At 40.6% G+C, this 27,052-nt stretch overlaps 1 protein-coding gene across 11 annotated transcripts in view; it reads left to right on the plus strand.

Moving 5' to 3' along the window:
- The window catches only part of Sec16 (Secretory 16), an 84,507-nt gene that overhangs the window by 54,669 nt on the left and 2,786 nt on the right, over window positions 1–27,052 (plus strand). For 5 of the 11 annotated variants that reach the window (XM_053786027.2, XM_053786031.2, XM_053786029.2 and 2 more), the window contains 5 exons: window positions 34–438; window positions 926–1,096; window positions 1,928–2,069; window positions 12,020–12,306; window positions 18,234–18,305. In XM_053786027.2, coding sequence (XP_053642002.1) covers window positions 34–438; window positions 926–1,096; window positions 1,928–2,069; window positions 12,020–12,306; window positions 18,234–18,305 — 1,077 coding nt within the window. Of the gene's footprint in view, window positions 1–33; window positions 439–925; window positions 1,097–1,927; window positions 2,070–12,019; window positions 12,307–17,695; window positions 17,760–18,233; window positions 18,306–27,052 lie in introns of all 11 variants that reach the window. The other 6 variants (XM_053786033.2, XM_053786036.2, XM_053786032.2 and 3 more) reach the window with 5 other exon arrangements.

Below are 27,052 nucleotides of genomic sequence, written 5' to 3' on the forward strand. Positions count from 1 at the left end.
ATAACTGATGATGATGAAAATTATGACTACCAGGATGAGGAGTATGATGAGTTTGGAGGAGACGTGTATGAATATGAAGACGGTGAGGAAATAGGGACTGAGGAGTCAGACTATGAGGCCAGCTTCCAGTTGCGCCATCGTCACCAAGCCTCTCTGGTGAGCATCAGTGACCCCACCAACCATACAAGCACTGTTCTCTCATCTCCATCGCCGTTATTGCCGCCTTCACCACAACCATCACATACATTTGATTCAGACGAGAAGGAAAAGCCTTTATTCAAGGGATTCTCTCCTCGGGCATGTCCTTTGGGAGCAGCTGCCTCTGCTTCATCCTACGTATTATCCACTCCTCTGTTTCAACCACCACCACCTCATCAACCACCACAAATGTCAAGTCCACCTCCTCCACTACTGGGCCCTAACAGTCACACGACTCAGGTACTAATGGGCCCTGTGCACGACAAGTTATTTCAAGAGTTATTGCTTGTTGTTTGTGCTTCTCCAGACAATTGTTGTATTTTTTTTTATGTATCTTAAAGAAAAGTATTTGCATGGTCACAGGTCAGTTTATTTTCTCTTATGTTATAGATGTTGAAAGTTGTCCATTTGTGTATTTATTTTTCTTTAGCATGTATTAATTATGCACAACTTTAGATACATGTTGAATTAGAAAAACAGTACTCTGTATTATTTGTCATAGTTTGAAGCAATAACTGTTATATTGTACAATTATACTTGTGCAACAGAAGATACTGAGATATAAGTTGATCATATGGATCCTCAGATAATTTTCTTCTTACAGTAATCTTTTTAATGAACATCATTATTCAAAGGATATAAAATAAATAACTTTAAAATGAATTGCAAATCAGTTGCAGCATTTTTTGGTAGATAACAAGACCTAATGAATAGTATTTGGTTACAGAATGTAAATAACACAACAGATACCTCAAGCAAAGATAAACCAGAAAGTGAAAAGAAATCTAGCCAAGATATAGATAAGCTGCAAGACAAAGGTGGAGGATGGTCCCTTACTTCTCTTTTTGGATGGAAGAAATCTAAACAAGCAGTGCTTCCTGATGATAAGAATCCCACTGTGAGTATTGTGGTTAATTCTGCTACTTGCTTAGTGTATTTGTCTCTGTTCCTGTAATATCAGTGGAAGGTAATTAAATTCAAGGCTCCTTTGTAATCTCAATTACATTCTCAAGAAAAAATGAATATTGAATGTGATTGAGAGATCATGCAAGCACTTGAAATTTACTTACCTTTCACTGGTCAAATTGCAAATTAGGATATGACTTGTTTTTTATAGCTTTAGTGCACCGAGTCATGTACAGGTCGGCTATCACTAATCTAGCTTCATTGGGACCTGTAGTGTGCCGGATTACAGAGGGGTTAGGTTAGAATACACTTAATTAAAGTATCAGTAGAGACTCGTGCTACATCTTCCTCATTTTCATCACTGCTTTCTCCTCCAAGGGCTTGCTGCTGTGGATTTACAACCATCTGCACATTTTCTGAGTCGGTATAATGATGAAATTTGAAATTATGGTAGCCGAAGTTAGTGCCGGATTACTGATGGAACCGGATAACTGATTGCCAAATTAGTGATGGCTGACTTGTACAGGGATACCTTGCTAATATGGTGGGTTAGGTTCCAAACCATCACTATAAAGTGAGTTAGTCTTTTTTTCACTTGCCAATGCGTATAAAAGCACTAGCCCTAAAAAACAAAAGATCCAAAAGTAAATATAAAAAAAATGGCACTGATCAGCTGATGTGCACATCAGCTGAACATAATTGAAAAGCTCCGTATTAGTGAGGTATGCCTGTATTTCTTCTTACTTAAAATATTTTTTTCTGTGCTAATATTAAGAGTAAACAGTTTTAAGTAGGAAGATTTTCTTTTTCATTGTCATTTCAGATTATATGGGATGAAAAGAAAAAGAAATGGGTGAACCAGGATGGTGAGGAGGAAGTGACAGCACCACCTCCCCCTCCTCCTAAAAGTGCTATTGGTGGACCTGGGGCTCCACCTCTTATGATGACAAGAGGTGGCCCTAGAAGTAAGTGCTTTGTCTTGTATATCTGATAAATAATTCTTGCTTTAAAAGATTTCTTGAGTTAATATTGTCACACAGTAACATATGATTAATCTGTGGTTGTTTGCTAGCCACTATTTTATAGATGGACTCCCCTGACTTATGATCCAATTGTTTCTGGAACTCCATTACCAGTCATGTTGTATGACAAATCATAATTTCCAATAGTTGCATTGTTATATATAGTTGTTCTGTTCCTGGAACCAGTGGCATGCCCAAAGAATTGTTTATGGGTTAACTTGGCAGGAACAAAACGGTCATAAATACAATGAGGGGCACAAGTTGACAGGTTGGGAGATGTTTGTACGAGTAATCCTGCAGTGGAGTGGTGCTATGCCTTTCACAAAGGTCCATTTTTCATGTGCTAGACTTTTTAATTGATGCCACTTGGACTACTCATACCCAGTAACCTTTGACTGATCTGATCTTGCCCCCACATTTTTCTGGCAATTTGAATAAAGATGGACTTTTTGAATTTTTATCACCCCTTGACACATTTCAGATTTGTTTTTGCAACAGGCCATGGAGGATACTCCATATCATGCACTTGCATTTTAGCAGCAAAGTGGGTTGTTTGTAGGCAAGCACTGTTTAGATTCCTTGCTCCCTTAATGGCTTGTGAACTGTGGAAAGCGTTTAATGGCATGTGAATTATGGATTTTTAATGGCACATGAACTGTGTGCAGTGTTTAGTGGCATAATGATAAATTTGTCATGCCACACCATTCATATTTTTGCCCAAGTGCTGAATAACGTTCAAGTTTTTGTGCTTTTGTCAGCAAAATATGTTGTCGTGTCAGCTGCTTGCTGCAACTGTGTTGTCTAGTAAGTCTCCTTGTTGGTCTGTAACCAAGTACGGTACCACAAGAATTTGGTGCCCACTCTTCCCAAGGCCAAATTTCTTTCTGTATATGCTTCCCATAGATACAGCACAACATTGACTGCCTCGGTTTTTTTTTTTTTTTTTTTTTTTTTTTTATCAGATAAGGTTGCTCATAGTTTACCAGTGGGCAACTGCTGGCTAACTTAGATATACCAAGATAAGCATATTGTTATTTTGGTGTATTTAGAAATGTCTGTTGTACCCACTCATTCCATACCCATATTTGGCATGAGTTGCCCCATTGCATTGAGTCAGTTAATCTGATCAGAAAGTTTTGTCAGTGCCAATGAATACTGTTCTTGCACCAGAAGCTGTAGGATATGATTGATGAAGGTTACTAATATCAATCTACTTACTTGAGGCAAGATTTGAACCAAGAAATTTAGTTTCCTTGTTCTGCAGTCAAGTAGACAGAAATGATTATTATATATATATTTTTTTTTTTTTTTCCAACAAGTCGGCCGTCTCCCACCGAGGCAGGGTGACCCAAAAAAGAAAGAAAATCCCCAAAAAAGAAAATACTTTCATCATCATTCAACACTTTCACCACACTCACACATTATCACTGCTTTTGCAGAGGTGCTCAGAATACAACAGTTTAGAAGCATATACGTATAAAGATACACAACATATCCCTCCAAACTGCCAATATCCCAAACCCCTCCTTTAAAGTGCAGGCATTGTACTTCCCATTTCCATTTTGTTACTCTATAATGTAGTCAGCAAGTTTATGCCTTCGGGTTGGTCAGTTATAACTGCATCACAGGACGAGCCATAAATGTGGGTAGCGAAGGACACAGAGCTCAAGTAAAACATAAATAGTAAGGTTCATTACAATACTTAGAGTACAATACAAGGTGCTCCTTGACTGCTTCAATGAAGGTTACATTCCGACACCTCTTCAAGGGGGGCTCCTTGGCGTGGTGAAGAGGCTCTTGGTCTGAGGAATTAGACCTGTCGGTCTTCTTCCTCAGACCGAACCTAATTACCCCCCAATCTCCCCTCCCCTATCCCATCCTCCCCATTCTCCCCTTTTTCCTTTCCTCCTCCTCCCCACCCCTCCCTTTTGCCCTTCCTCTTTTCGGCCTTTGGGATTTCTCCCACAGGCGCGCTAGTTCCTAGGTAGGGGAAAGGATACCGGGGTCCATCCCATTCCGTTGAGGTTCTTGGCGGTGGCGTAGTTTGCCGTGGAATCTGGATCGCCTGGGGATGTCCCGATCCCTCTCCGGTATCCCGGAGTAGCTTTGGGTGTCTTTTGGGCGACGGGTGTATCTCTGGAAGCCACCTTTCGGATTCCGGGGGTGGTGGCCGAAGGAGGTATGCTTTGTGGCGGATATCCGGCCGCCCTCTCTTTTGTCCACCGAGGTAGCTCGGCAGATGTGAGGTTGCTATCCCGGATTGTTAGTTTACTAGCATGATGGGTAGGGTATGGCACGGGTTCCATGCTGCATCTGCACTACTTGCGGTGCTGAGGTCCTCTTGGGCGCGGAGGGAGATTTCTGGCCCTTTCATTCCTCCTAGGAACTATCCCTCCCCGGTCCCCCTTTTTTTTTTATTCTTTTTTTATTTTTATTTTCTTTTCTTTCTTTTTTTTTCTTAAAAACAAAAAGAAAGAAGTAACCTAACCATGGCAGCCCTAGTCCATGAACCTCCTACCCTCGGGCCCCTTCTTGATACTGCACCCCGTTCTGACCCCGCCTCGTCTTTGGACCACTCTTCAGACACTCCTCATGCCTCTGTACCTCTTGCCGGTGCTGTTTCCTCACCTGCTTCAGGTACTGAGGCCTCGACTGACTCCTTCGATTTATCGGACCTTCGCTCTCCTCTGACTATGCTTCCGGCCTCTCCCTCTACAGTGCGGCAATTTTCAAATCGCCGACCCGTTCCACGTCGGACCAACTCTGGTCCCACGCCTAAACGCCAACGACAATTACCTGCTGATGATACTTCTCCACCTTCTCGTTCTTCTCAGAAGCGATCGACACGTCCTTCACTACCTTTCCACGCTTGGTTTCAGACTGAACAATGGACTAAATTCTTCACTTTACGACCGACTTCCTCTACTGCCTATCTTTCTGACCACAGTATTGGCAAGGCACTCCTACGCCATATTGGTAAAGATATTTCTTTTCATGCTCTTAAGAGCGGTACGCGCATCATCACCATACAGAATGCTACCCAGGCTCATGAGCTCTCTCGTCTTTCCCATATCGATACTGTTCCTGTCACTCTTGAAAAACATCATTCCCTCAATTCTTGTAGTGGTACCATCATTCTGCCCCATACCATAGTTCAACAAAATTTCCAGACATGTGGCACTGACATTCTTGAACAGCTGGAACTCCAAGATCTCCCAATCGTCAAGGTAGACACTTACGTTCTTCCTGCCCGCGGGCGGAGACGATACCCTAGCAATGTGGCTCGTTTAACTTTTGACAGCCGAGAACTCCCATCCTCAGTTTATATAGCAGGACATCGGTTACACGTCCGAAAGGTGATCCCTACACCGCAACAGTGTAGAAATTGCTGGCGATTTGGCCATCCAGTGAAATATTGCAGATCTATCGCCGAATGCCCAGTCTGTGATGCCGATGACCATTCTCATACGTCTTGCAATCGATCTCCCTCTTGCCTTAACTGTCATGAGGCTCACCCTTCGTACTCTCGCCGTTGTCAAGTCTATTTAAACGAGCGGGAAATCCGTTACCTCAAAGAGACAGAAGGTCTCCCTTATGCCATGGCAGTTTCTCATCTCCGCCTCCAAGGGAGACTCCCACATGTTTCTTATTCCCGTGTTTCAAAACGTCCCCCCACTTCTGGTATCCCATCTTCTACACCCACCTCTGTTGTTACCTCTCCCATAGTCACTCCTGTATCTAATCCTTTTGCTGTCCTCGGCTCAGACGTCCCTACTTCAACGCCTCAGTCTGATCTCGCTTCTTCGTGTTCTCTCACAAGCCTCAGTAACGACGAGATCTCGTATGACACCTCCTCCCAATCGTCCCTCTACTTCTCAATAGTCAAAAAAAGGTCCGTTAACACCTCCTACCCATCTTCCACCTCCTCATTTTACCCTCCCTGTCTCTGTCCCTGGTTCTCCACCTCTCACTGGCTCTGTTACAAGTGTAGAGGTTCACCCTCCTCCTCGTACTGTACCTTCCTCCCCTGTTCCCTCCCAGGTTTCTTCCTCTTCTGCCACCTCCCAGGTTTCTGCCTCTTCTGTCCCCTTCCACGCTTCTCCAGTTCCCTCCACCCTTTTGCCCCCCCCCCATACCTTGGTACAGTCCAATACAGTTCCAGTCTTTACTCATCCTCCCCCTACCATTTCCAATATTGTCTCCCATACGACGTCTCTGAATTCCGAAACACTTGAAGCAATCTCTGAATGTATTGCAGAGACCAAACCATCAATGGACACTGATCCACCCTCTGTTCCTTCTCTCTCCTCTCCTCCATCTGCGCAACTCCTTTCTTCACAGCGCACCGTTCCTTCGCTGCTTGAACGTTTTCCACTGCCTCCGCATGTGGACTTTTCTAACCCCTCTAGTCCGTAGGAACCCTTACCTGCGGATTTCAAGTATCTTTATCATTGCCAATCATGGCCTATTTACAGTGGAATATACGCGGCCTCAGGGGTAATCGGGGTGAGCTTCAGATGTTACTCTCCCAGTTTGCCCCTGTTGGTGTTTGCTTACAGGAACCAAAATACACTCTGCTGTTATCTCTCCCATCTCAGGCTATAATTTATTGTATTCTTCAGATACTTTTCCTGATGGGACCTTTAATGAAAGTGCCCTTCTTCTACGCACTGATATTCCTTACCATCAGCTATTTGTTCATACTTCGCTGCATTACACAGCAGCCCGTATCTACTTGCATAGGTGGTATACGCTCTGTTCTTTATATCTCTCTCCTTCTTGGGCATAATCTATTCCGGATATTGCCTTTCTTGTTTCGTCATTACCGCCACCGATTCTGTTACTTGGTGATTTTAATGCCCACCATTTCCTCTGGGGGGGGTCTCACTGTGATTCCCGTGGAATTCAGTTAGAGGCTTTTCTTGCCACCCACCCCCTCCATGTTTTAAATACAGGTACTCACACCCATTTTGATCCTCGGACTCATACTCTCTCTTGCATCGATCTCTCAGTCTGCTCTTCCTCCACCGCATTAGACTTCACTTGGTCTGTTCTCCCGGACTTACATGACAGCGATCATTTCCCAATCATTCTTACTTCCCCTTCATATACACCACCTCTTCGCATCCCACGCTGGCAATTTGATCGGGCAAATTGGAACCTTTACTCACACCTAACTGTTTTTAGAGAGGTTCCTTCTTCGTCCTCCATCGATGAGCTTTTACACCTCTTCTCGTCCTCCGTTTTAACCGCAGCTTCTCATTCTATACCCCAAACTTCGGGCAGGCATTCTCAGAAATGCGTGCCTTGGTGGTCTCCTGCTTGTGCTCGTGCAGTACGTTTGAAATGCGCTGCATGGGGCAGTTACCGGTACAATAGAACCACAGAGACTCCTTGATTTTAAACAGAAGCGTGCAATCGCTCGCCGTGTCGTCCGTGACGCTAAACGCACTTGCTGGCGAGATTATGTCTCCACCGTCACCTCTGCTTCCTCTATGAGTGCAGTCTGGAAAAAAGTACGAAAACTTAGTGGTAAATATTCTCCTGACCCGGCTCCTGTTCTGCGGGTTGCCGGTGTTGATATAGCAAACCCACTAGATGTTGCCAATGAAATTGGCAATCATCTGGTCCGTATTTCTCAGGGACTCCATCTATGCCCCTCATTTCTTTCCTCAAAGTCTGCCAGAGAGTTAGCACCCTTGGACTTTTCTTCTCTCAGAGAAGAACAGTATAATGTGCCTTTTACACTTCAAGAACTGGAGACAACACTCTCAGCTTGCCGATCATCGGCAGCTGGGCCCGACGACATTCATATTCGTATGCTACAACATTTACATCAGTCAGCCCTTGCAGTCCTATTACGCCTTTTCAATCTTATTTGGTCACAAGGAGTTCTTCCACAGCTGTGGAAATCCGCCATTGTTCTCCCTTTCCGCAAACCAGGCACTACGGGACATGAAAGCTCCCACTATCGTCCCATTGCTCTTACCAGTGCAGTTTGCAAAGTAATGGAACGCCTAGTAAATAGACGTTTAGTGTGGTATTTAGAGACACAACAGTCTCTCCACTCGTCAATATGGCTTTTGTAAGGGACGTTCTACCATAGACCCCTTACTACGCTTGGATACATATGTTCGTAATGCCTTTGCGAATAACCACTCAGTTATTGCCATATTTTTTGACCTTGAGAAGGCATGTGACACAACTTGGAGGTATAATATTTTAGCCCAAGCCCACTCCTTAGGCCTTCGAGGCAATCTACCATCCTTCCTTAAGAACTTTTTAACTGACAGGCATTTCCGTGTTCGGGTTAATAATGTGCTCTCCCCGGACTTTATCCAAGCTGAAGGTGTCCCCCAGGGATGTGTTCTGAGCACAACACTTTTTCTCCTTGCTATTAATGATTTGGCCTCTAGTCTTCCATCAAATATTTGGTCATCACTCTATGTTGATGACTTCGCTATTGCCTGTGCAGGCGCTGACTGTCACCTCATTACAGTTTCTCTCCAACATGCAGTCGACCGTGTTTCCAATTGGGCCACCACACTTGGGTTTAAATTTTCCAGCACTAAAACCCACCAAATTACTTTCACTAGACGCTCTGTCATCTCCAATCATCCTTTGTACCTCTATGGCTCCCGTATCCCTTAACGTGATAGTCAAGTTTCTGGGCCTCCTCTTTGATCGTAGGTTATCCTGGAAACCTCACATTACCTCTCTGAAGGCAACTTGTCACAGCCGGCTGAACCTTCTTAAAACCCTTGCTCATCTTTCATGGGGAGCTGATCGTCGAACCCTCCTCCCCCTACATTCCACCCTTATTTTATCGAAACTTGATTATGGTGACCAGATTTATTCAGCGGCATCTCCTGCTACTCTCTCTAGCCTTAACCCCATTCATCACCAAGGATTACGTTTATGCCTTGGTGCTTTTCGCTCTTCCCCTGTCGAGAGCCTCTATACAGAAGCGAACGTTCCATCCTTATCCAATCGCCGTGATGCCCATTGCCTTCGCTACTATGTACGCTCTCATGATCTCCGCAATCCTTCCATTTATAGAATGGTCACTGATATTAGTAGACATTCTTTATTTGTTCGCCGCCCCTGTTTACTCCGTCCCTTCTCTCTTAGCTTTCATTCGCTCTTGTCTTCTCTTCAACTACCACCTTTCTATGTACATGTAGCATCTCACTTTTCCCTACCCCCCTGGGAAGTTCCAGCTGTTCGAGTCTGTTCTTTCTCCCTCCCTTGCTCGAAAGCCCAACTGTCTACGGTCGCTTCCCGCTCTTTTTCTTGACCACTTTCACTCTCATTCTCATGCCATTGCCGTGTACACAGATGGCTCTAAGTCTTCTGACGGCGTAGGATTCGCAGCAGTGTTTCCGGACAGCGTCGTACAAGGGCATTTACTATCTTCGGCTAGTATTTTTACTGCTGAATTGTATGACATCCTTACAGCACTTATCCGTATTGCATCTATGCCTGTGTCATCATTTGTGGTTGTCTCAGACTCCCTTAGTGCTTACAGGCTATACAAAAATTTGATACACCTCACCCCTTAGTTCTCCGTATCCAACTTTGGCTACGCCGCATCTTTACCAAGCATAAAGATATTGTTTTTTGTTGGGTCCCTGGTCATGTTGACGTACAGGGCAATGAACAGGCAGACACTGCTGCGCAGTCAGCAGTACATGACCTACCAGTTTCTTATAGAGGTATTCCATTTACGGACTATTTGCTGCAATATCTTCCCACCTTCACACCCGTTGGCAACAACGTTGGTCTACTATGCTCGGCAACAAACTTCAATCTATTAAACCGAGTATAGGTTACTGGCCGACTTCTTATCACCAGTGTCGAGGATGGGAGACTACTCTCTCCCGTCTTCGCATTGGCCATACTCGTCTTACTTATGGATATGTCATGGAGAGGCGTCCTGCTCCTCTCTGTGAGAATTGCCAAGCTCCATTATCAGTCAGCCACATTCTGTTGGACTCTCCACTTTATCAACGAGCACGCAGAATTTACCTCTGTCATCGTCTTCGCTCCGCTACTCTCTCTTTACCTTCCCTTCTCGCTGATGGACCCACCTTTCATCCGGACTCTCTCATTGACTTTTTGACAACAACTGACTTACTTCACAAATTCTGATACCTTCAGCCCTTTCTACTTCAATCTCTTGCTACCCTCTACCCCCGTACTATCCCCTGCCCCGCTGTTTTCTGTAACCTACTGATCATCCCTCCTCCCTTCTGCCATCCAATACCCTCGCTTCCTTCCCTACCCTGCAGCGCTGTATAGCCCGTGTGGCTTAGCGCTTCTTTTTTATTATAATAATAATAATACATTCCGACAGACCCATTGCAAGTCGAAAGTATTGTAAGTTGAATATGAATGATATGCTAATTAAATAACTACTGTCACTGAATAAGTAAATAAACAAATAATTACTGTAGCTAAATACTTGTATTGAGAAGTAAATGAATACAAATTATGGATTTGCCACCTTCATGCTAGGTAGTTATCCCAAGTTTCACCACTGAAGTAATTGCTTTTGCACCATCGTAAGTCAAGGAGCATCTGTATAAGGGTCCACTTGAAGTCACCATGATGTGGCTACACTTGTATTGTGGAAGGCTGTGAATATTGTCTTTATATACAGGTAGGTCCCACTTATACAGCAGGTTAGGTTATGGGCTACATTTGTGAAGCAAACATTACTGTAAAGTGAAACATAGCCTTTTTTTTTTTTTTACTTTAAAATGCATTTAAAAGCTTGATAACATGTTTACACTATCATATATTAAGTGAGCAATAGAGCTAGGTCTAAAAAATGCATATACAATACACACATTACTTACCTTAAAGTATTTTTTTGGGCTTGGCTTAGTGAGTGGTTGAATATATTTATAGAAGGAAGTCTGAATAAATGAAGACTGGATATAATTGAAAACTGCTGTTTTAGCAAAATGCCATAAAGGGAAGCTTTGTAAAGCGGGGCTCACCTGTACATTGATTGGGTTCACACCTTGCCTTTTTCACCTTATAAGACCCAAACCAATCACAAATGTTAAGCCAAACAAGACAATAAATTAACTTCTGAGATAAAAGAATGCTTTATGATAATAAGCTGATTTCGAATCTGAAGTCAGAATTGCCCCAATGTGTAAGGATTTTATTAGAAAACTGGAAATCCATTTTTCATGTACTGACTATTGCTGATAGGTTGTGACAATTAAACAGTACGTAAATTCATCATTTGTGAAATATTCTTGATATTTTAGTAAACAATGCCCCCAAAAATATGGATATATTTTTCAAAATGTTTAAAATGCTCACATATTTTGAATACTGCTTATGAGCTTGACTAATAAGAAACATGCATATGTCAATTGTACAATGAGCTTGATATTTTACAAATGATTCTGTACATTTTTCTTTAACTAAAAGTCTTGACATGCTGGGTAAATTCTGAATTCAGATTTGAACTTGGCATATTTGAATTAATAGAGGAGACACACGTACCTCAGTAATTTGTTAGTGAGGGTCTACTATCATTTTATAGACTTGTATTTTAATCCCGAGAGCAAGGGGCTGATAACCCCTTCTCCTGTATATATTACTAAATTTAAAAAGAGAAACTTTTGTTTTTCTTTTTGGGCCACCCTGCCTTGGTGGGACACGGCTGGTTTGTTGAAAGAAGTAGTGTATTTTAATCATCCTACAGTATCTATTTGTAATTGAAGTTGAATAATTACCCCTTTGCAATAATAACCAAAATTAGTGTACCTGGTAGTTAGTTTTTAGGAGCAATTAAATGCTCAGTATCACCACTTCAGTTTTTATCACATTGTACCAAGTGGTGATTTTTTCATTTAAATATTCTTTGACAGAATCACGTTATGTTAACACTGAAAAAGACACAAGTAAGGGAGTGACAGGAGGCATGCCTGTAAATCTTCCAAATTCTATGCTGCCCCCAATGCCAGGGGCATCCATGATGACTGGTGGTCCTTCCATGTCTCCACCAGTAATGGTTCCAGCACCAGTGCAGCCTCGTCAGGGGGGCAGAGATACACCTGATAGTCAGCCACAACCCAGTGTAGGACATAAAGAGCAGCAGGAAGCACTTTTTCCACAAATTGCACCAGCCCCTGCACTACTACCAGATATCACCCAAGTAAGTTCCAAGTGTTTTTATATCTACTGTAGTGTGTAATTTATGTATGTATTTTTTTCAACTCTGACCATCTCTTACCACAGTAGGATGACCTTAAGAAGAAAAATGTTCACTCGATCACCATCTTTCCGAAAGTGTGGTGACATTAGTTAATTACCTTCTGACTGCAACACCCTCCCTCCTTCAGAGTGCAGGCACTGCCTTTTCCACCTCCAGGACTCAAGTCTGGCTAGCCAGTTTCCGTGAATCCATTCATTAAAAAGAATTACCCTGTTCACACTCCAACAACATGTATTGCCTTTCAGTCTCTAAGATCCAAATTCTCTGCATGATATATTCACACAACACATTGCACTCAAACATGACAAAATGTGCTGCCTCCTCACTGCAGTATTTAAAACCTATGCCTTAAATACCTATATAAAAGTAATGGTACCACTATACTGTGGTACATTTAATTTTTTGTCTTCATAGATAGTTTCTTGTCATAGTTTGACACACTATCCACCTCCCCCCCTTCCTCATCTACTACCTCATCTTTCACAGACTTATCTGCTGTCATGTCCACTCCCAATATCTGAATACATCCACTTCTTCCATGCTCCCTCCCCACAGTCTGATATTCAGTCTGTCATTGGCTAGACTTTTTTGTTACCCTCATCACCTTGTGCTTGTCTATGCTTGCTTATTTCTTTCTTTCTACATACCCTCCCAATTTGTTCACCAGTGTTTGCAACTTTCTATGGCATCTCCCAGTGGAACATCATCAGCAAAAAAAAAAAAAAAAAAAAAAAAACTGACAGCTCCCACTTTGTATTATATCCATTATCTTTTAATTCCACATCTCTTCCCAGCACTGTAGCATTCACTTGTTTTGCAACCATGGTGACATCACATATCCATGTTTAAGTCCTACTTTCACTGGGAAATAATAACCCCCTCTCCTGAAAACCACAGCATGAGCGTATCTGCATAAAACTCTTTAGTGCTTTTAATAATCGCACTAATTATGCAATGCATTTGTAACATCTGCCACATTTGCTCCCCTGTCAACCTTATGTTCCTTTTCTAAATCCATGATTGCAAAAAATATCTTACCCCTATCTATATATTCTTCATTAGTATGATTCGATGTAAACTCATGGTCTACACGTTCTCTACCCTTTTAAAATCCTCTTTACTCCTTTGCAATTATAATTTCTATCTTCCCTAATTCTTTCAATACTTATTCTACCTTACACTTAACCCAGTCTATTCACTAGGCTTATCCCCATTACATTTCTTAATTTCTCTTTATTTTTCCTGTATACAAAGTACAGTGGAACCTCGACTTAAGAGTGCCCCAATATGAGAGTTTTTAGATTTACGAGCCATCGTTCGGTCGATTTTTTGCTCTGAGTTACGAGCTAAAATCCGAGTTACGAGTGAGCTTCAGAATGCCGCCGCTAGTTGGTGCAGCAAACACATCTGCTCAGCAGTGCACATTTTTACCTCGCCACGTAAACATTTCTGTGTTGTGTTTGCGTTTTATGCAGTTATTTCGCCAAATTTCTTTTTTCTAACCATGGGTCGTAAGAAAGTAAGTGCAAAGGACAGTGCTGAGAAGAAAAAAGAGAATGATTTCCATTGAATTAAAGGTTGAAATCTTAGATAAACATGAGCGAGGTGTGTTGGTTGTGAATTTGGCCAGGCAGTACCAGCATAAGTAAGTAAGTAAGTAAGTAAGTTTATTCAGGTATACACAAATACAGTTACATAGAATTATCATACATAGCAGCATATGTGTAGAGAACCTAGGATAACCCAAAAAAGTCAGACAGAGTGACTTATTTCCATAGTACTTCTACGATATGTACGATACTAAAGCAGGAGTCGATAAAGGCTATAGTACCAGCCAAGAGTGTTACAATAATTTAAGGTCAGCGATAAAGTGTAGCATTAAGAGTGTAGCAAGTAGCCTATCTTTTCCACCTCCATTTCTGCCAGCATCTGTTCTCCGAGGTAAATACATACACTTTATAAAACCAGTTTATTTCTTTACATTCTCTGTTATGTTTTATGTTTTTATACAATATTTCTTATTTATAAATACATTGTTTGTGCTTTCCTTATGAAACGAGTAATTTAGTGCAGTTAGCCTCACAAACAGTTTTCAGAAGGGGAAGAGTGGGAAGATATGGTCAGAGCGGGAGTGGCTGCCACCACTCGTCACAGAATGACATTTTATTTGTTCTAGAGTATATATTATGTTTCTAAGCTATTTATATTGTTTATTATGTCATATTAGATCAGTTGTGATAGATAAATAAGCCGTAGAGTTGATATTAGCATTACAGTGGACCCCCGCATACCGTTGGCATCACATAATGTTAAATCCGCATAGCAATACATTTTATCACTAAAATTTTGCCTCGCATAGCTCTAAAAAACTCGCTCAACGCTATTCGTCCGAGACGCGTCTATGTGAGGCCTGAGCCAGCCTCACATGTTCCGCCGGTGGCATTGTTTACAAGCCAGCCTCCGCGGTAACATCCAAGCATACAATCGGAACATTTCGTATTATTACAGCGTTTTTGGTGATTTTTATCTGCAAAATAAGTGACCATGGGCCCCAAGAAAGCTTCTAGTGCCAACCCTGTGGTAAAAAGAGTGAGAAATATTATTGAAATACTGTGGTACCATGGTCAACTGCTGATGCTGCTGCTGCTGTAGCACTGTCAGCTGCTGCTGCTGCTGTAGCACCATCAGCTGCTGCTGTACCACCGTCAGCTGCTGCTGCTGCTGTAGTACCGTCAGCTGCTACTGCTGCTGCTGTAGTACTGTCTGCTGCTGCTGTAGCACCGTCTGCTGCTGCTGTAGCACTGTCAGCTGCTGCTGTAGCACTGTCAGCTGCTGCTGCTGTAGCACTGTCAGCTGCTGCTGCAGCACTGTCAGCTGCTGCTGTAGCACCGTCAGCTGCTGCTGCTGCTGCTGTAGTACCGTCTGCTGCTGCTGTAGCACTGTCAGCTGCTGCTGCTGCTGCTGCTGCTGCTGTAGCACCGTCAGCTGCTGCTGCTGCTGTAGTACCATCTGCTGCTGCTGTAGCACTGTCTGCTGCTGCTGTAGCACTGTCTGCTGCTGTTGTAGCACTGTCTGCTGCTGCTGTAGCACTGTCAGCTGCTGCTGTAGCACTCAGCTGCTGCTGCTGCTGCTGCTGCTACTGTAGCACTGTCTGCTGCTGCTGCTGTAGCACCGTTGTTGGTGTGGCTTATTGAGAATACCAAGAAACAATTAACCCCAGAGGGTTAGCCACCCAGGATAACCCAAAAAAGTCAGTGTCATCAAAGACCGTCTAACTTATTTCCATTGGGGTCCTTAATCTTGTCTCCCAGGATGCAACCCACACCAGTCGACTAACACCCAGGTGAACAGGGTAAAATGCCTGGAACTAGTGCTCATATTGGTGAATTTAAAGCCAGCAAAGGTTAGTTTGAGAGATTTAAGAATCGTAGTGGCATACACAGTGTGATAAGTCCTGTTCTGGAAGAAAATGTCAAACAGGACCTACAGTACTCAGGAGGAAAAGGCACTCCCAGGACACAGTGTCTCATCAGTCATTGCTGCATCTTCAATAAAAGTAAGTGTCATTTATTCTTCATTTAGTAGAGTAGTACATGCACAATATATATTGTGCATGTACTACTCTACTATTGTGCATGTATCCTTCTCTTTGTGTGTAGGAAAATGTATATTTCATGTGGTAAAAATTTTTTTTTCATACTTTTGGGTGTCTTGCACGGATTAATTTGATTTCCATTATTTCTTATGGGGAAAATTCATTCGCATAATGATAATTTCGCATAACAATGAGCTCTCAGGAACGGATTAATATCGTTATGCGGGGGTCCACTGTATATTGAAGTATTTTCTCCTGCCTCCCAAGAGCAGGAATTCTGCTGGAACGGATCAATGGCATTTCAATTAATTTCAGCGAGGAAAATTGATTTGATATATGAGCAAATTGAATTATGAGCTAGGTCACGGAACAGATTAAACTTGTAAGTCGAGGTACCACTGTACTCTTGTTTGCTCCCTGCATACTTTCCTTTCTTTCATGATTACAATGGACCCCCGACCTTACGATCAGCTCCCAACTCGAACAGTTATGTAAGGGTATTTTTGTAAGTGCATTTTTGGGGGTCCGAAACGAACTAATCTAATTTACAATATTCCTTGTGGGAGAAATTCGTTTGGTAACGGCACCCGAACAGCCTTCTGGAACGAATTAATATCGTAAGTCGGGGGTCCACTGTATATTGAACAAGTACACCAACCACTTCAAAACCATATCCCTACTTGCTTACTTTCTCTTCCTTACCACCTCATGACCTTGTCACTCGCCAGTCACTCCTCTTCCCACCTTCCTCCACCCTCTTATATATACAGTGCAGTGCACTCGCTGTAATTACCACCTCCAGTTAACCTTAATCACTTTACAAATTAATCCCTTCTCACACTCCAACAGCATGCAAAGTCATGAAAACCACTTGCTTCCACTCCAATGTAATGTGCTCATACATGCGTGTTGGATACTCAAGCCACTAGCACTGAAAACCTGAAAACCGTCTTTACCCCCCCCCCTCTCCCTCTAGATCTTCCTGGGATGACCCCTACATCAATACATATATATACGTATATATTTTTTTTAGTTTCTTTATAAGCCTTGTCTGGTTTACATTGCTTCTTTTTCCTCTAGTGAAGTCTACAAAACTTGGCTCACTTTTTTTTATATAGAGATATAAAACTTCTTGCAAGCTCAGTTTATTTTTGAGTTTGGTTTTATGGATGTTCTAGCATGGTGTTTGAAAGTGTCTCAAAAACAAACATTACATTTAGCTTGCTGTTCAATTTTCATTTCAATAAGTACTGAGGGTAAAATTCTATGCTGTCCAAAGACAATGCAATGACTCGTAAATTAATGAATTGGCTGTCTTTTAATTTGTAATGAGTTCATTGCTGTGTTCAGCATTCCTTTACAAATCTTTCATATTATTCCTCTAAATCATAAAGCATATGAAGGATTTAGAAATGCAAAGTGTTGGTAATACTGTACTTTAATGCATCCCTTGAGAAAAGGATGTTCTCCATGAAAAAAGATGTCAATGGATGCAAACTGATAGAAATGCAAAAAGTAACTTTAGAAAAGAAATATGCACATAATTACTGGAAATGTATATGTATATAAATACTGTAATTCAGAATAATAGAAATTATTATTATTGATGTCATCAGTAATAATAATAGTATGCATTTTTAAGTTGGGGTATGATCCTATATCAATTACTGATTACATAATGCAAAAAATGGTTAAAATTCTATTTTTATTGACCACTCTTTATTTTTCACTTAGATGCATGTTAATAATGATGACGACGATGAGTATGAAGACTGTAGTGAAGCGGAAAGTTTCATTGGTAACTTTGACATTGAATGTTAACATACTGTGTATAAATACTGTTCTGTATTTGTGCTTCATACAGTACAGTACATGCTTGAACACTCGTTAGTACAGTAACCTGCTTAGGTATTGAAGTAAAAAAATTGCTACTGCAAACTAAAATTATTGTAAATGCTTGGCAAAAATTATACTATCACTTTTTTTTTTATGAATAGTAACTATATTCACTGAAAAGTTATCTATCTAGACAGACCACTGTAAAATAGCAAAATTTTTGCTTTATTGCCTGTTCTTTAATTGGCAGTGATACCTAGTGTAACCAATATGATTGCTTGGTAACAGTAGAGTGGACTTGATATGCAGTTGAGCATTTTAGGTTTAAGCATTTGGCATGCATAAAATATTATAATTTTCTGATGGTACACCAATAACCTGCATATTTTCGGATTAGTTTTCTGTATAATGTGACTTTTACCATTTAATTCCTTAGATGAGGAGATCGCGATATATTTCTGAAAGCTCCATAGAGTTAGAGGATGACTGGCCACCAGCCAATACTGAGGTAATGCTCATGATGACTTTAAGGGTTAGGAGCTAAAGGTCACATTACTACTAAAGGAATTAGCATTGTATTGTTCTGCAAAGCTCTTTGCATGAAAATATTAATCTCATTAAGTATATGTTCAGCTTTTGTTTTTTGACATAAAAAAGTTAGGATTGCATCTTGAATTCCTGAAGCTAAATTGTGTTGTCTGATAAATTAAAAAATTTTCATAGAGGTGTTTAGTTGTAATGCAAAATATGAAAGCGATAAAACCATAGCAGTATTGAAATTCTTGGCAAAGTTCGATGTAGATTTTTCACAAGAAGACAATACGGTCAACTCCTTAACCCCCCTTCCCCCAGCAAACTTTTTCAGAACATTATTTGGAAGAGGAAAAACAAATTAGAATGTGTATTATCCACTTTCCAGTAATCTCATGCCAGATGACAGTCGCTAACAAACAAATGTAGTGTGTGGGGCTCGCTTTCTCAATTCAGTCTTACCTCTTTCAGTTCTTTGTTACATAACTACCTGTGTATAGTAACAATAAGCTGTTTTGATCCCTCAAGTACACTAGGTGATTAATTCCAGCAGCATAACCAGTGATGATATATTCCTAGAGTGACATGACTTAAAATCTAAAGCTCTGGTAATAAGGCCTTGCCTCCTTTTCCCTATGTTTCCTTTCTTGTGCTCTAGTCCTTAGGTAAGACTGCATCTGTAATCACATCTAAATACATTTTTTTTTTTGTTTTAAATTTCACTTAAGAGTTTTTGAGAATAGCAAGGCTTGGGTTAGGGTAAGTAGGAGAGATAGGGGGATTATTTTCCATTGAAAGTAGGTCTTAGACAGGGATACAACAGTGGAGTTGTAAAAGAAGTGAATGCTAGTTTGTTGGAGAGGTGTGGGATTAAAATGTATAGAACCTAAGGTAAAGTGAGAGTTGTCACTTGCTTTTTGCCAGTGACACTGTTCCTTTGGGAGATTCTAAAGAGAGGTTGCAAATGTTAGTGGACGGACGAATTTGGGAGGGTATGTAAATGTATGGAAGAGGGTAAGGTACCTAGGGATTGGCAGAGAGCATGCATAGTTCCTTTGTATAAAGGCAAAGGGGACAAAAGAGAGTGCAAAAATTATAGGGGGATAAGTCTGTTGAGTATACCTGGTAAAGTGTATGGTAGAGTTATTATTGAAAGAATTAAAAGTAAGACGGAGAATAGGATAGCAGATGAACAAGGAGGCTTTAGGAAAGGTAGGGGGTGTGTGGACCAGGTGTTTACAGTGAAACATATAAGTGAACAGTATTTAGATAAGGCTAAAGAGGTCTTTGTGGCATTTATGGATTTGGAAAAGGCGTATGACAGGGTGGATAGGGGGGCAATGTGGCAGATGTTGCAGGTGTATGGTGTAGGAGGTAGGTTACTGAAAGCAGTGAACAGTTTTTACGAGGATAGTGAGGCTCAAGTTAGAGTACATAGGAAAGAGGGAAATTATTTCCCAGTAAAAGTAGGCCTTAGACAAGGATGTGTGATATCACCGTGGTTGTTTAATATATTTATAGATGGGGTTGTAAGAGAAGTAAATGCGAGGGTCTTGACAAGAGGCGTGGAGTTAAAAGATAAAGAATCACACATAAAGTGGGAGTTGTCACAGTTGCTCTTTGCTGATGACACTGTGCTCTTGGGAGATTCTGAAGAGAAGTTGCAGAAATTGGTGGATGAATTTGGTAGGGTGTGCAGGAGAAGAAAATTAAAAGTGAATACAGGAAAGAGTAAGGTTATGAGGATAACAAAAATATTAGGTGATGTAAGATTGGATATCAGATTGGAGGGAGAGAGTATGGAGGAGGTGAATGTATTCAGATATTTGGGAGTGGACGTGTCAGCGGATGGGTCTATGAATGATGAGGTGAATCATAGAATTGATGAGGGGAAAAGGGTGAGTGGTGCACTTAGGAGTCTGTGGAGACAAAGAACTTTGTCCTTGGAGGCAAAGAGGGGGATGTATGAGAGTATAGTTTTACCAACACTCTTATATGGGTGTGATGAATGTTGCAGCGAGGAGAAGGCTGGAGGCAGTGGAGATGTCATGTCTGAGGGCAATGTGCGGTGTGAATATAATGCAGAGAATTCGTAGTTTGGAAGTTAGGAGGAGGTGCGGGATTACCAAAACTGTTGTCCAGAGGGCTGAGGAAGGGTTGTTGAGGTGGTTCGGACATGTAGAGAGAATGGAGCGAGACAGAATGACTTCAAGAGTGTATCAGTCTGTAGTGGAAGGAAGGCGGGGTAGGGGTCGGCCTAGGAAAGGTTGGAGGAAGGGGGTAAAGGAGGTTTTGTGTGCGAGGGGCTTGGACTTCCAGCAGGCGTGCGTGAGCGTGTTTGATAGGAGTGAATGGAGACGAATGGTTTTTAATACTTGACGTGCTGTTGGAGTGTGAGCAAAGTAACATTTATGAAGGGGTTCAGGGAAACCGGCAGGCCGGACTTGAGTCCTGGAGATGGGAAGTACAGTGCCTGCACTCTGAAGGAGGGGTGTTAATGTTGCAGTTTAAAAACTGTAGTGTAAAGCACCCTTCTGGCAAGACAGTGATGGAGTGAATGATGGTGAAAGTTTTTCTTTTTTGGGCCACCCTGCCTTGGTGGGAATCGGCCAGTGTCATAATAAAAAAAAATGTAAAAGAAGGAAATTAAAAGTGAACATAGAGCAAGGTGATGAGGGTAACAATAATATTTAAGTAATGAAAGATTGGATATTAAATTGGAAGGAGGGAGTTAATGTGGTCAGATATTTGGGCATGGCCTTGGTTGTGAATGCAGGAATAGTTGGCTTCCAACCTTGCCTCATTGCTAGCAGTGACCTGGTTCACACACTTATAGCCTCTTTGGCATTATCATACTTTAGAATTATATATGAAATCAGTTTTCACAACTTAATCCAGGCCATCACACTTTCAGACCACCTGTAGGCCAAATAAACATTTGAAATTTCTGTTGCTTATTAGCATCGTTAACTTCCATATATTTCGCTCATTCACATATCTCACAACTTGAAAAAACACAAAACAGAAGCTTAAAGCTAGAAGTAAGTGTTCAGATTTAGGTAAGCATTGGTTTGGCAGTTCAAGTATAGAGGTGCACATAAGTGGAACAAATTGCCAGGTAACATTAAAGTTTTTTTTTTTTTTCAACAAGTCTGCCGTCTCCCACCGAGGCAGGGTGACCCAAAAAAGAAAGAAAATCCCCAAAAAGAAAATGCTTTCATCATCATTCAACACTTTCACCACACTCACACATTATCACTGTTTTTGCAGAGGTGCTCAGAATACAACAGTTTAGAAGCATATACGTATAAAGATACACAACATATCCCTCCAAACTGCCAATATCCCAAACCCCTCCTTTAAAGTGCAGGCATTGTACTTCCCATTTCCAGGACTCAAGTCCGACTATATGAAAATAGCCGGTTTCCCTGAATCCCTTCACTAAATATTACCCTGCTCACACTCCAACAGATCGTCAGGTCCCAAGTATCATTCGTCTCCATTCACTCCTATCTAACACGCTCACGCACGCTTGCTGGAAGTCCAAGCCCCTCGCCCATAAAACCTCCTTTACCCCCTCTCTCCAACCCTTTCGAGGACGACCCCTACCCCTCCTTCCTTTCCCTATAGATTTATATGCTTTCCATGTCATTCTACTTTGACCCATTCTCTCTAAATGACCAAACCACCTCAACAACCCCTCTTCTGCCCTCTAATGCTTTTATTAACTCCACACCTTCTCCTAATTTCCACACTCCAAATTTTCTGCATAATATTTACACCACACATTGCCCTTAGACAGGACATCTCCACTGCCTCCAACCATCTCCTCGCTGCTGCATTTACCACCCAAGCTTCACATCCATATAAGAGTTTTGGTACCACTATACTTTCATACATTCCCTGCTTTGCCTCCTTAGATAGCGTTTTTTGACTACACATATACCTCAATGCACCACTCGCCTTTTTTCCCTCATCAATTCTATGATTAACCTCATCATTCATAAATCCATCCGCCGACACGTCAACTCCCAAGTATCTGAAAACAATCACTTCTTCCATACTCCTCCTCCCCAATTTGATATCCAATTTCTCTTTATCTAAATCATTTGATACCCTCATCACCTTACTCTTTTCTATGTTCACTTTCAACTTTCTACCTTTACACACATTCCCAAACTCATCCACTAACCTTTGCAATTTTTCTTTAGAATCTCCCATAAGCACAGTATCATCAGCAAAAAGTAACTGTGTCAATTCCCATTTTTAATTTGATTCCCCATAATTTAATCCCACCCCTCTCCTGAACACCCTAGCATTTACTTCTTTTACAACCCCATCTATAAATATATTAAACAACCATGGTGACATTACACATCCCTGTCTAAGACCTACTTTTACCGGGAAGTATTCTTCCTCTCTTCTACACACCCTAACCTGAGCCTCACTATCCTCATAAAAACTCTTAACAGCATTTAGTAACTTACCACCTATTCCATATACTTGCAACATCTGCCACATTGCTGCTCTATCCACTCTATCATATGCCTTTTCTAAATCCATAAATGCAATAAAAACTTCCCTACCTTTATCTAAATACTGTTTACATATATGCTTAAATGTAAACACTTGATCTACACATCCCCTACCCACTCTGAAACCTCCTTGCTCATCTGCAATCCTACATTCTGTCTTACCTCTAATTCTTTCAATTATAACCCTACCGTATACTTTTCCTGGTATACTCAGTAAACTTATTCCTCTATAATTTTTACAATTTCTTTTGTCCCCTTTCCCTTTATATAAAGGGATTATACATGCTCTACACCAATCCCTAGGTTACAGTAATAAAATAGGTTAAGCATATAATGGAGGGTTGGTTGCAAGACCTGCCTAGCATAGGCCATTAGACCTACTGCAGTGCTCCTTTATTTTTTTAAGTTATGAACACACTACTTGACTAAAAATCCTCAAGTCTTGTAAAAATATTAAACTTATGACACTGTGTAAGGTAGATACAGTAGGTTCCTGACTTGTTATATTCCACACTTACAGTATAGGCACATTAGAGCTAATTATTACTTGTGAATAGTTTTGCATAAAGATAATTGTGAATATTAGAACAAATTATTTTAAATAATTCTTTTACCAAATGCATTCATGCTTTGTAAATGTTCATGTTATGTTTGTGTGGAGAGTTCATTTATCTTTTATTTTTAGTAGAAATTGGTTAAAAGAACTAATTAAAATCGTTGCACTGGACTGTGGTAGCCATTACCACTGCTGCCCATGTACCGGACATGTTCAGTATGAATAGAGCTCGCCCATGCAATATCCTCTCCTAACACAATTATCCTCCCATTGTCATCCTATGCAATGCACCCAGGCATTTAATTAATGTCCTTGCCATAATACAGTGGTCCCTCGTTTTTCGTAATTAATCTGTTCCTGGAGGAGCTACTATAAACGAAATTTACAATTTGCGAATCAATTTTCCCCATAAGAAATAATTTAAATACAATTAATCCATTCCTGACACCCAGAAGTATTAAAACAAAAAAAAAATTTACATGAAAAATACATGTAGTACATAAACAATACAATGGGAAATGACGAATGAAACATTAACAGCATAACACTTACCTTTATTGGAGATTCTTCTTAGTGTATGGGAGACTGGAGGAGGAGAGAGAGTGGATTGTTTACAGTTTGGAAGGGGAATCCCCTTCCAGCAACACCTCAGGTACCAATTGTTTCTCTGGGGTTGCTTCTCTTCTCTGTTTCTTAATGCCACTAGGACCACCTTGAGTCACTTTAGTCCTGTCTCGCAAAGTAACTGTGGAGAGAGCTCTGTTTCTGGCATCTCTTTAACACTTCCCTAAAATGGCCCAAGACTTTGTCACTGTACATACTTCTCACCTTCTTTACTACAGGCTTGGCACTAGCTTTCTTTGGAGCCATGGTAGCTTATTTAGTACTTGCAAGCACTAAAATGAGTGGATTATGAAATATTTTGTAGGAGCACTTGAGGGGACCTTCACTCACTGGTAAACAATGCCAGACTTGCTGGGTAGGGAGGCCGCCCCGGCTCACACCATGCGTACGCGTCCCGGACGAACTACTATTCGCGAGTCAACCTATGAAAAGCGAGTCCATGTTTATATGAAAATACCCCTATGATTGGCAAAATTTGCGATTGCCAAGAACTACGAAAAGCGAGGGACCACTGTATATATGAATATATATATAAACAGTCTTAGGCATGATCTGAGAGAGGGTGGAAGTGAAAAGGAGAGAGGGTGAAACAGTCCAGTGGCTGCATGTTCCTACACATATCACAATTTTTTCCCCAGATAACCACATCAGTGAGGAAGTGGTGAGCATAATGTAAAGAGTATTGTGTTAGATATGCGAGAGAAGGTGGGAGCAAATAGGAATGAGAATAAGAAAGAGGGAGACAGTCCAGCTGTTGCCTGCCACTACACAAGTTCTGTACTGCATATTGTATTGTATCCGTTTTGATTTATTAACAGATATATACTAACAATGTTTAACACTGAAAGTATTGGGTAAATATCCTTGAAGTAGCTAAAAAATAAATGAAATTGAGTTGGAATATTATGGCTAGATAAAGCATCTCCAGTTATAACATGGGTCTGTGAAGAGAATAGGTTCCAAGTGCTAAACACTCAACTTTCAGGTAATTTTCATGGTCCCATTAATATTGTAAGTGGGAGCTGTTTAAATGTTTGGATAAACTTGGGTATATATGTACCATATATACCTATGTTTGGTACATACATATGTACCATATATACCTATGTTTGGTACATATATATGTACCATATATACCTATGTTTGCATAAATAGTTAGTCTGGTTAGCCAGACTCAAAGCCTTGAGGTGGGAAGTACAGTGATTGCACTCTACAGGAGGGGTTTTGGAACATTTACTGTTTATAGGGACATCTTAACTGTTGTATCTGCAAGACTGATGGTGAGTTTCTTTACGGGTCACCCTGCCTCAGTGGGAGACAGCCAGTGTGTTAAAAAAAAAATAGTTGGGCTACCAGTAATTTACTGACAAACATGTTCTAGATGCTGACAAAGTTCATTGGCATCTTTGTTTTTTGTAGCTACTATTTATCATTGTCATTTAACATCTGTCAATGACAGGAAGTGAAGAGTGCTAAGAAAATAAGGAAAAGTTTTCTATTAAAGGCAGATAAAAAATATTTAAAGTGATGCCCAACTGTTGTCTTGAAGGTATCAACACAGCACAATATAAATACACATAGGAAGTTCAGCTGTTTCATACATGGTGTAAAAGTACTCCATGTGAATTGTAATAGTGATGTGTTGTTCATATACATTTGCTCTTAATGCTTTTTAAATTACTGTCTGAATGATTTTTTGTTATTGCAGTATCCAGCAGCCTGACAAAATACATATAGTATATTTTTTCTGGCCCATTTCTCTTTACATTTATTGCCGAGTCATTAGTAATCTGTGTATCTTACCAATTTCACTGCAGGTTTGTATACATTTTTAATTCCAGTAAAATTTTTAATAATTTTTATTGTGGTCTCTCCTCTGAAATCAGTGTTTCATTGTGCTGTACTTGTCAGAAACAGTAATTTCTTTTTAGTCACTTTTCCTACCTATACACACTGCTTAGAAAACTCCAAACATTCAGACTTTTATAAATAGGTAATTTACTGTCATCATATTCTTTGGTATTGGCAATTAGCCAGTTCTCATTGTATGTCTTTACTGCTTCCAGGAAAGTGGCTTCCTTATATTTATTGCTTTCCTTTCTGGTCACTTTTTAATTTATTTACCTAACATTTGCTGCATTAGTAAGGATTTCAGTCTTGTTGCCATTTTCTGTTAATATTCAAATATTTTATTTTATTTTTTTTTAGCATCAATTGGTTAACACTGTTGTGTGCTGTAGTATGCATGCTCATGATGAGGGGGGGAGAAGCATTGTATTTCTAATGTATTTTATCAAATACCATTATTTAATTTTTAACACTTCCAGTAATTTTTTTTCATAATTTTACTTAGCTAAGCATGACACCCTATATTAAATTACTCTATACCAGTTTCATCAGTTATCATTCAGGTGGATATATGCTACTAGTATTAATATAAAGCTTCAGGAATTATATAGTAAACCATTCTCAGTTAAAAAACTTATAATAAAGATTACACTTAGGAAGTTTGCAGAACATTTTTTGTTTCCTTCACTATCTAGTCATGCTTTCGTGTCTCATATCATAAAATGACCTTTAGCTTTAGACTCGAATGTTCACGATGATCTGGAAAAGTGGCACTATCTTCAACGATGGAGGTAGATCCATGTTCTCCCAGTCTTTCATGTGATGCAAAGCTTTGGGTTCTTGCTGGTTCTGGGCAGTGTGATGAAAGTCAACACCAGTGTGACTGAACAGTTACTTTCAAGTGTTCACGCCTGAAAGTTTAATTCATTACCATACCCATTGTCTCAAATGTAACTATGTACTATTTGTTTCCAGACCTGAGCCTGACAAGGAAATCTGTGTATTTTTTATACAGAATTTGATTTGATATTCAAGTCTGGTTTTTAATTTCCTTTACTAGCAGTGTGGCTTATGTAATATTATTTTGATAACTGTTCAGACTTAATTTAAAGTTTGAAAGTGAATGCCAAGGGAGTTTATAATAGTGGTAATCGTGTTCTC

This window comes from Cherax quadricarinatus, chromosome 50, assembly GCF_038502225.1.
Source record: "Cherax quadricarinatus isolate ZL_2023a chromosome 50, ASM3850222v1, whole genome shotgun sequence".
NCBI classification, from domain to species: Eukaryota; Metazoa; Arthropoda; class Malacostraca; order Decapoda; family Parastacidae; genus Cherax; species Cherax quadricarinatus.